The sequence below is a fragment of the Apodemus sylvaticus genome, chromosome 2 (assembly GCF_947179515.1).
Source record: "Apodemus sylvaticus chromosome 2, mApoSyl1.1, whole genome shotgun sequence".
NCBI classification, from domain to species: Eukaryota; Metazoa; Chordata; class Mammalia; order Rodentia; family Muridae; genus Apodemus; species Apodemus sylvaticus.
Window position 1 is genome coordinate 163604200 of NC_067473.1, and position 10505 is coordinate 163614704.

Sequence of the window (10505 nt, forward strand, 5' to 3'; positions counted from 1 at the left end):
CTGAAGAAGGCCCTGCCTACCCGGATAGATAAGAAACAGGATCTCTCTCTTCCCAAGCTATGGCTTTAGGCTCAGGATTGGAGGACAAGAACAGGGTGACACGGGGACAGAATAGACAGTGTCCGGATCAAGCAGGTCATTTGAAGGCAGTGTCCACACAGTTTCACAGGGTCACAAGTGCTCACAGTGAGGTGATGATCATCACCTTTGGATGTCCCCAGACACGTTTTGAACCTCATCTTGCAATCAGAGTTCAAATCCACACAAGTCGGGGGCAGCTCCTGTGAGACCCAGCCTGCGCCGTGTCACCCTCTGCCCCCACTGTCAGCTCAGCCCTCTCTGTCGCCTCGCAACACCCCATTTGAGTCATTTCGGTGTCCTGACGCCAGCTGGTGGGGATTTGGAGACAGACACCGTGGGGGAAGGTGGGGGGATCCGCTGACACTCTGTGCTCCTCTCCTCAGCTGAGTGAGGAACTGAGGCGGCACCTGAACAGCACCCTGACTGAGCGCTACGGGCAGCCCATGGCTGCAGAGATCACAGCCTCGGTGGACCGGCTGCAGCAAGACGTAAGCCACACAGAGATGCAGGTTTACACCCTGCCTCTGTCTCGACCTCGGGATAATTTACTCACCCTCTCTGACTGTCTGTTGACACTTGCCTAACCTAAGCCGTATGGTGGAGAGGTGCAGCGGCGGTCATCACCTCTAGGTGTGTCCCCTGACACCATAGAAAGTATTCAAGGAGTATAATCCCCAATATATCTCTTCCACTCTGGCCCAACCCCACCCCGCTGCCTTCCACTTTGGGTCTCCTGGGAAAGAAGGCTGCTCTCAGCTCCTGACTACGGACAAATTTCATCCTTCCTCAGAAAGATGGGCACCACGGCTCCAGTGTTCTAGGGGCCACTGTGGCTCAGAGCAAGAAGGGATTTTCTGGTTGTCAGCCATTGGACAGCACATGAGGGATATAGGAAAAGGTCTCGTTTCCAAGAAGACAAAGCTGATCCCAGAGAAAATGACACGGGGCATGTGCACATTCATGGGTACACATGACATATGTAGTCACGCCCCATGTGCTTAGCCCAGTAGGTGGAAGACGGCAACCCGCACTGTTGATCTTCTCTTGTGAGCAGTGTGCAGCCTCTGGGTCCCACATCTAGGGAGCTGTGTGAAGCAAAGGTTGGGCAGGAGCCTTGACCAAAGAGGGTCTCACTCAGGGAGCTGTAGAAAGTATCGGGTGACACCAGGAAGCTTTTCCTGGGGACCTCAGATTAGAGAGTAGGGGAGGTGGCTCTGGAGGTGGCCTTGAGGGAAGCAGGGCTGCCACTCACCTGTCTCCATGGCATCAGCGTGTGTAACTCGGGCCTCTCCAAAGATGGGGTAGCTAGTGTCCCAGCCAGCAGAAAGGAATGAGCCTGAGACCGTGGTGAATCAGAGCCAGGGCCACATGTATGTAAGTGATACACATGCACATGGACCAGTCCTTATACAGAGAGTGTAGTAGCAGTTGTGTCTTGGGATCTGCGGGCTTTGTGCAAATGCTAAGCACTCTCCAAGCACCTGCTCTCTCCATCCTCACACAGGCCTACTGTGGAGGGTTTTGTCCCTATTTTCTAAGTAATGTAGCAGCTCAGGGACACACACACACACACACACGCATACACACACACACACACACACACACGCATACACACACATGTACACATACACACATATATCTACACATACAGATATACACATATACACACACACACATGCATACACATACACATACACACACACATGCACACATATACACATACATGCACATACATACATATACCCACATACATACACACATACACATACATACATATACATACACACATATACACATACAAACACACATATACATACACACAAATATACATACACACTATACATATACATACACATATACACACATGCACACATATACACATATATGCACATACACACATACACCCACATACATATACATACACACATACACAGACATAATACATATACACATATACACATACATACATATACATACACATACACACATATACACAAACACACATACACACACAAACATACATACACACATATACATAGACATATACATATACACACATATACATACAAATACACATATACATATTCATACACATATACATATATACACACATACACATATACACACATATACACACATACACACACATACACACATACACACATACACACACATACACACGTACACACACATACGCACGTACACACACATATACACACATATGCACATATACACACACATACACACACACATGCACACACCCCACAGGGACACAGTGCACAACAGCCATGTGACTCTCAGCACAGCCCACCCTAGTCATTGTTCTGTGTGTGCCATCACGTTCTGTGCACTCTGTGCTCTTGCGAGCTGTGGTCATGCCCTTATCTCACCGCTATGTCCCATGCGTGCTCTGGGTGTGACATTATGTAGTGTGCATGCTCTCTCTGCTCCGGCTGTCGTGTGGTGGTGTGCACACTCGGATCTCGCTGTTACGTCGTGCATGCCTTCTGGGTGTTCTCTTGTGCTCTGAGCGTGTTCTGTGTGCTCAGTTACGTGCAGGCTCTCTGTTCACACTTACAGGTTTTGCTGACCCCAAACAAATCATTTTCCCTTCTTCTTCTTCTGTGTTCCTCTCAAGGACAGTAAATGGTAAGCCAAGTCCTCAGCCTCATTCCTGCCATGCAGCAGGTAGCATTTGAGTCAGATGTCCCCGAGCCCACACCCCTGAGACAGACTCAGCGTAGCTGTGTCATGCACCTTGCACAAGGTTTTAGGATCTCAGTGTCCTGACTCAGAGGCGAGACGTGACAAACATTAGTCCCTGAAATCACTTTAAATGTGGTAGAGTGCAGACCCACTGACTTGCATTTGGCACTCACACAGCCTCTGTAGTCAGCGCTGACTGAACTGTGCCTTGCGTAGTCTCTAGGATACACTCCATGCCCTTCTGGTCTTGTGGCTCTCAGTTCCAAAACCCAGGAGAAATCCTGGAACCTCACACAAGGTTAGGTCTTTTCCACAACTGGATGAACATGGTATCTCCCCATAACGTCCCCGTGCTCTGGACCCTGGCTGTGCACCCTAATGGTACCCAACCCCACAGTTATGAAAGCCCCGCATCTGTCTGACACCAAATCTCTCAGATCATCCCTACCCTAGAATACCTGGCACAAGGTAGACAACAGGTGTCCTGAAGAGAAAGGGCCCAGAGAGACCCCTGTCCTTCTCCAAAGGGAAATCACAGGAGAGGGGCCAGGTTAAAACCTGAACAGCATGGCCCTTGGCCCTGGATGGCAGGGACAGGAGCACCACACAGACCCTTCTCACCAAGCCTCCTCTTCCTCTCAGTTCAAATGCTGTGGCAGTAACAGCTCAGCCGACTGGCAGCACAGCGCATACATCTTGTCTCAGGAAGCCCTGGGTCGCCAGGTGCCCGACAGCTGCTGCAAGACAGTGGTAGCCCGCTGTGGTCAGCGCACCCACCCCTCCAACATCTACAAGGTAGAGGTGAGTGCTGAGGTCTCTTAGGGTCTAGGGGGGGGGGGAAACCCCAGCTCAGCAGACAGGTGTAGAAAACAAAACACAGTCTTTGGCCTGAGATCACAGAGCCTGGGGCCCTCAAAGATCTGACAGGGTACTAAGAATTAACAGGCCCTCCCAGACATCTCAGACACCATAGCCTATTCCCCAACTCCCCACCCAGGGCTCTCAAAATGGCCAGGAGACAGTCTAAGGGTGGTCCCTTTAAGCCTCAGCTGCAGAGAATGACGTCACTCGGGCCTCAATCCTCCTGCCTGTTTCGGGGCCAAGGTTTGAGTAACCCACCTCTACCTTACAGGGAGGCTGCATGGCCAAACTGGAGCAGTTCTTGGCTGACCACCTGCTGCTCATGGGCGCGGTGGGCATTGGGGTAGCCTGTCTTCAGGTAAGTGAAGTAGAGAATGTCTTCCCTTAAACATCTGTCTTGGGGAAAGTAGATGGTGCTTGGCACCACATGCCCGGCCCTGCTCTGTCCCAGCTGCACCCGCCCACCCCACCCCCCTTTCCCTTTGCAACCAAAGACCAACCACAGTGTCAGCCTCATTCCCTAGAGAGCCCAAAACAACTTGAATTTCTTTTTCGGAGACACATCTGAGTATAGGATCAGGTGGGTGTGTAGCATGGGCCGTGTGTGCACAGCACAGCCTGCTGGGATTGTGAGCATCTAAGCCAGGGTGTGTTCACGTGTATGTGTTTAAGTTGCCCGTGCACGTATGTGTGCATGTACCTGCCATCATTCCACGTGTATTCATGCCCGGTCTTCCCGAGGATGGGCAAAGCTACACTCTCCTCTCAATATCTCTCCCCACATGCTCCGCCTCCAGCCTCCATCAATGAACTGACCATCAGTGCCATCAATGGCCCCAATCAAGGGACCTTAGGGGAGGAGCCTCAGATGCTGAGCAGGCACAGAAAGTGGTCCTGTCCTCATGGATACTCCTGCTTCCTTCCGATGGTGGGGGCTGTGTGTTGGCAGCTTTCCTTCTAGAAGGACCTAGGCATCCCGCCGCCCTGCCTGCATCTCCCACCCCAGCTCTGAGAAGGGTGCTGAACATTCAGACACCAAAATCCCAGTCTGTCCCTGGCTCTGCATGACCTTGAACCGCTTCTGACCTTCTTCTTGTCCTTCAATGTCCTCTGCAAAATGAGGCTCGTCTCCCCTTCCGCACACTGCCTACACCAGAGCTAGGGATGTGCGGGAGAGCACACGGCCTGCACAGGGCACACAGGTGCAAGCTGGCATTACCTGGTTTCCTGTGGTCTCACAACATCTTCTGATTCTTCTTCCTAATGGAGCCTCACCCCAGACCCAGGCTGAGCGCACTCCCTCCCTCCCTCGCAGATCAGGAAGCTGAGACCCTGAGAGAATGTACCCTCCACCTAAAGCTGCAGCCGCTGTGGCCCTCAGCTCTGCCCTGCACATAGGCCTATGGGAAGGAAATGCATGGAGTGCTGATGTCACCTAGCTGAGGAGACTCCCAGTGGAGGGCTGTCTCTGGACCAAGGCCCACCCCCTGCCCAGTGGGACTAGAGGGCCAGCTGCAGTTCCACCCGCCGAGCCTTCTTATTCTGTCACTAGTGATCTGAGCCACGTCATCTAGGGTCAGTTATATCATCTCTGAGCCTCTGAGGTTCCTAAAATGAAGCCTCCGCCTATGATGGTTGGTCATGTGTGCAAATCACGGGCTTCGTTGCCAAGCAGATGCAGGCACCCCACAAAAGATGACCCAAATTCCCCAGTGGCTCCCTGGTCTCCTCGCTGCCAGGAGCTCAGGGAAGTGCAAGGCGTAGCCCTTCCTGTATTTTTGCATTTCCCAGGATGGGCCTCTGCCCCTTGTAGTGAACCCAAAGAGGTTCTGGGACCAGACCGGGCTGGTTGCTTCTGGAGTGATTTTCAGGTTTCCAGGAACTCATCACACAGGTTTTCAGGAGCCTGCCCTAGAAGGACACTGACCAGGCCTGGTCTGCCTCAGTCCACTTCTTTCTGGCCTCTGTCTGCAAAACTGTAGCCAAAGGTAATGAACCTGAGGGCCAGGCACGGGGCTGTAAATGCTCAGAGCCCGAAGTCAGAACAGGTCAGTGCTGCTAGCTAGTCCAATGTTCAGGACCGGGCACACACCACACACACACACACACACACACACACACACACACACACACACACACACACCACACTCCAGAGGCATCTCTCTTTGCCCAGGTTTCTCCTTGTGTGGTTCACTGAATGGAGGCTAGTAATTGCCAAGCTTCGGTTAGAGTGCCCTCTACTGGCCAGAGATGGACATTAATCTGCCCGTCCTCCTGGCAGCCTGGATCCTTGAGAAAGGGTCCAAATCAGGTCTCCAGAAGAGAAGTGTTCCTCACAGTGAGAACGCGTGCGTATGTGCGCGCAAAGACACACACACACACACATGCACCAAGGCTCAGGATATCATCCTAAGGTGATGTTCTTGTTTCTGGGAGCTGGGGGAGTCTTGCTTGGGAATCAGAGGGCCTGGACTGTAAATGTATCCCCATGTCTTGCTGTGAGACCTCTGGGAAGCCACAGTCTCCCTCGAAGCCCTTGATTTCCTTCTCTGTAGGATAGAGAGACTGGAGAAAATATTTTAAAGCAGCAGTCGATGGACATTGTTGCCACATAGGAGACTGGTCTGCTGGCACAGCAGGTGGAGAGCTCTTGGCATCGAGACAGGAGGCAGGCCTAGCCAAAGGGCCATCTCTAGCTGCTCTCGCGCCCCGGGGGTGCATGTACAGTGTCCAGTGCAGTTTGGAATCTGCTGCTCTGGTCCACCCTTAGCAACCCTGCGCTTCCACTGCCCTGGGATTTTGGTAAGGTTGCTATATCACTGACTGGTGCCCTTAGGCAGATGCTCTGAGAACTCTAGAAACCAGGCAAGAAGTACAGGACTGCCCACTCTGACCTCAGCCAGGTGTCTGGTGACACGTTCGTCATTGCTTCGCAGACAGGTTATCCAGGAAGTACATGTTTGGGGGCATTGGTGGTGACGTTTACACCATAACACCTGTGCTAGCAGTGAATTGTCACCTTGGCCACCGGTAGGATCCCTTGGCCAACTTTGAACCCAGCCACCCAAGGCCCAGGCTGTGCTCCGGTACACATGCATACAATGGCCAAGGAAGCCACCAGACCTCAGAGAGTCTTCAAAGAAAGCTTACTCAGATTTCAGGGGCTCCAGAGGAGCCAAGTGGAACCAGAGATGGGGCATGAAGTGGGGGATTCTCAAGGCTACAAAGACACCCCTTGGAAGCCTCTGAATGTCATAGGAATGGCGCCATGGTGGCCCTCACAGGTGGTCTCTGTGACAGCTGACTGCTGGAACAAGAGTTGGATGACAGGAAGGATAAAGGGAGGAGCCCCTCCACTCAGACAGGTTGTCCTCTGGGAGTGCACTTGCTCCTCTCTTCAGCATGCCCAGGCTTGCTGTGGCCTCACTGTGTGGCACCACACACACTGTGTGGCTCTACACACTGAGCAATCACACCTGCGCTCGCTCAGGTGGAAGGCCGCCGCGGGGCCATCTTAGCCATTACCAACTGAATATGGCTGACTGGGCCCAGAGATGGAAAGTCACTGGCTGGCGATCACACAGCCGAGACTGCCAACGAGGCCCCTCGCTCCCCATGTTCTTTCTTCTCCACAGGCTTCCTCTCTTGTGGGTGGCTTCCACTCAGGCATAATCTTAGAAAGTGTAATTTATAGAATATTCTAGCTGGGAAACTTTAAAAAGGTTATAGTAAGTAGCCTAGGGATCTTTTCTGGACATCCTTCTCACACACAGAGGAGGCGCCTCCCACCCAGGGGAAGTGCAGAGGAGGATCTAGGGCACCCTGTGCATCATGGGCCATGCTCTGCCCATGGAGGTGGGGGCTTTCATAACCACGGGGGAGGGGCACACAAGAACACAGGACATTGCCTTGTCACCAGGCAACATCAGCCTGTGCACTGGATTCACAGAAAACATGACAGCTGCCTCGACCATTCCTGAGGCCTGGGAGAATTCCTGGAGGAGGTGATGGATACAAAATTCTGAGGGGGACTGACAAGAAGCAGCAGGAAATGGCTACAGAGTGAGTGGGGAGACAGGAGCAGCACATGGAGAGGCCTGGCTATCTCACACAGCCAGCCATGAGAGTCCTGGAGGGCCTGCTGGGCCTCTCTCAGATGTGACGGGGCTGGGGTCTAGCTTTGAAAGAATTTTGCCCACTGGCACAGGCTTACAGGCTTATAATTACCCCAGAGGTCACACAGCCTATAAATACCCAGCTGAAACAGAAGCAACCTCAAGAGCCCACAGGTAGGATGCTAACGTGTTTTAGAGCCTAGAAAACAGACTGGCTGAGGCCGGGTCTCTAGGTCGCCGGAGCGTGCAGGAAGGTCCTGGAGGCCAAGCCAGGCCTTTCTTTCATGCTGTCCAAAGATTACCAGCTGCTTGTTGAGAAGCCTTACAAGAAATCATGAGCACCACAGCCCCCTGTTAAAAGATGTCCTGTGTGTGGCCAAGGGCTCTAGCAAATAGCACCCCAAGGGAGCCCTGTGTCCTGTGCAAGTTGAGCTGGTGACAGGAACCAAACCCAGGAGATGGGCTACCATTGCTGTATTGTACTCCATCCGGGAACTTCTCTGTGTTGTCTCATGATACTGTGCTCGCTGCCTGGGTCATCCATGCTGGCTTCTGTGTCCCCTGCCAAAAGGAAGACACTGGTACTTGCTTAGGACCTAGTGAGCTATCATCCTTTACCCTCTGTGCACTTGAGGCTAGCTTTGTGTGTGTGTGTGTGTGTGTTCACATGTGTATACTGATAAGAACATCCTTTATCTCATCATATGGTGCAGGTGTAAGGAACATGCATGCATGCACCTGTCCACACATTGTCAAGTGTACACACTATCCTTCCACCCAATTCAGGGTGATATAGGCACATGTATATCACATGTATGCATGCGTGCATAGGCATGTTTTGACGAGAGAACCTACTCCGTGCACTTGGCTCTGCCTGTTCAAGGAATCCATCTCAAATAAATCATGCATGTCTGGGAGTTCAGCTCCTGCAAGACCATCTAGAGTGAACTGCGTGCTGAGGAGAGGTGGGTCTAGCCCACACCACGCATAGGCCTGCCCTGCTTGTGCACATCAGAAAGACCCAGATAGCCCATGGGGAAAGAATCCAACCCTGAGATGGAGACAGGAGTGTAATGCAGTCTCTGGGTGCATGTCTGAGGACAGACAGCTGTGACAGAGCCTGCTTAAAGCCAGTGCAGGCGAGATAACCTCTTAAGCCGCCTTTGGGCTTCTGATCCTGAGTCCCGCGGTGGATTAGCAGCGCTCTCAGCACAGAGGCTAAAGCTGAGAGCAGCATTTGTGGCCTTGGTTGCGCCCCTGCACCCCCACCCTGGGCCTAGGGCAGGGGAGTAGGAGGAAGATGAAGAGACAAATCTGTCCTGGACAGCTTGAAGCTAACCTGGCAAGGAGAGGCAGCTGTCTCGGGCTACACTCCCCTTCGTGGGTCTATTCTTACTCTGGCTGGAGCTGCGCGGGCACCCGGACCTGCACATCCAAGGTCAGCTCTCTAGAATAAGACAGGATAGACCCTTACACAGAGGCACGCGCCTTCATTCCTGTGCTATATGACAGTGTGAGACTGCTTGACACAGGACTCTTGTCCTAAACACAGAGTAGAGACTGAGCAACTATATCGTCACCACCAGGATCAAAATGACCACCATGGGGTACCTTGGCCTGACACACCCCGGTCTCTTTGTTCTCAAGGTTCCCCTGGGTGGGAAGGAAGGAGAAAGGGGAGGACACAGCTTTGGGGTGGGAGAGCAAAGAGCTTGGGGTGCAGAATATAGATCCTCTGTAGCTCGGAATTGGAACTGGATTGGAAACTGGGCGGGTGGCACCCTCTTTCTCCTTATCTAGCCATTGGATCTGGTAGGGGTAGTGGCAGGCAGGGTGCCGGAGTCTCCGTGCTGAGCTCACAGGAACGTTGAGTGTTCCTTCCAGGATTATGATGGGCTTTAGTTTGGCTCCGGCGCCCTAGAGCAGCCATCTTAGAGAGAATAGACGCTTCAGAAAGCTCTGGTGTGTGAGTGGGGATGCCATCACAGAAGAGCCAGATAAACTCTTATAGAAGAGCCGCCTAAAGAGAACCTCTAGGCCCACAGGCCAGTCACACAAACTGCGTGTGTGCTGGAGGGGATAGCAGCCACTGTACCGCAATCCAGACCCACAGGATTGATGTGTGCTATGTAACCGTGCTCCGTGATTTGAGTCTACTCTAGCACATAAGTCATACTCTTTGGGGAGAACTTCTCAGAGCTTGCTCCCCATCCCTATCCCCACCCCATATCAACCCTTCCTGGGACCCTGCAGGAAATGCAGGCCCTTCCAGGTGGCCTGAGTCCAAGGGGTGTAGCTCTCCAGCCCTTCCCAGCGTGAGCAACCCCTTCCCAGCATCCAATTCCCAGAAGCCAATGGGTTTCTCACGGCTCTCTGCTCTCCCCCCACCCGGCAGATCTGCGGGATGATCCTCACCTGTTGCTTGCACCGGAGGCTCCAGCAACACTTTTATTAAAGGACACACCCTGTAGCCTGCTGACTGGCCCACACAAGGGACCACCACTCCACACCCTGAACCAGGCCTGCAAAGTCAACGCTGGGGCCATGGACGCCCTCCACCCTATGCAGAGGCCACCAAATGTCTGTGGTTGTGGTTTCTGTGCAGGGGTCCCATCTGGGCAGGGTCCTCAGCCCACTTATAAGCACTCAATCCTTGGCAAGGGGTGATCCTGGCAAGAGGCGGCCAAAGGCCTTTGTCAGGCACTGGGACACTGTGGACTACAGGAGGCCCAGATCCATCTC

At 52.9% G+C, this 10505-nt stretch overlaps 1 protein-coding gene across 1 annotated transcript in view; it reads left to right on the forward strand.

Annotated features, from left to right (window-relative positions):
* The window catches only part of Tspan11 (tetraspanin 11), a 36306-nt gene extending 26022 nt beyond the window's left edge, over positions 1-10284 (forward strand). The window contains exons 4-7 of the mRNA XM_052172707.1: positions 465-569; positions 3430-3588; positions 3920-4006; positions 10159-10284. Of these exons, the coding sequence (XP_052028667.1) occupies positions 465-569; positions 3430-3588; positions 3920-4006; positions 10159-10218 (411 nt within the window). The 3' untranslated portion in view covers positions 10219-10284. The remainder of the gene's footprint in view (positions 1-464; positions 570-3429; positions 3589-3919; positions 4007-10158) is intronic.
* The last annotated feature ends 221 nt before the right edge of the window (positions 10285-10505 follow it).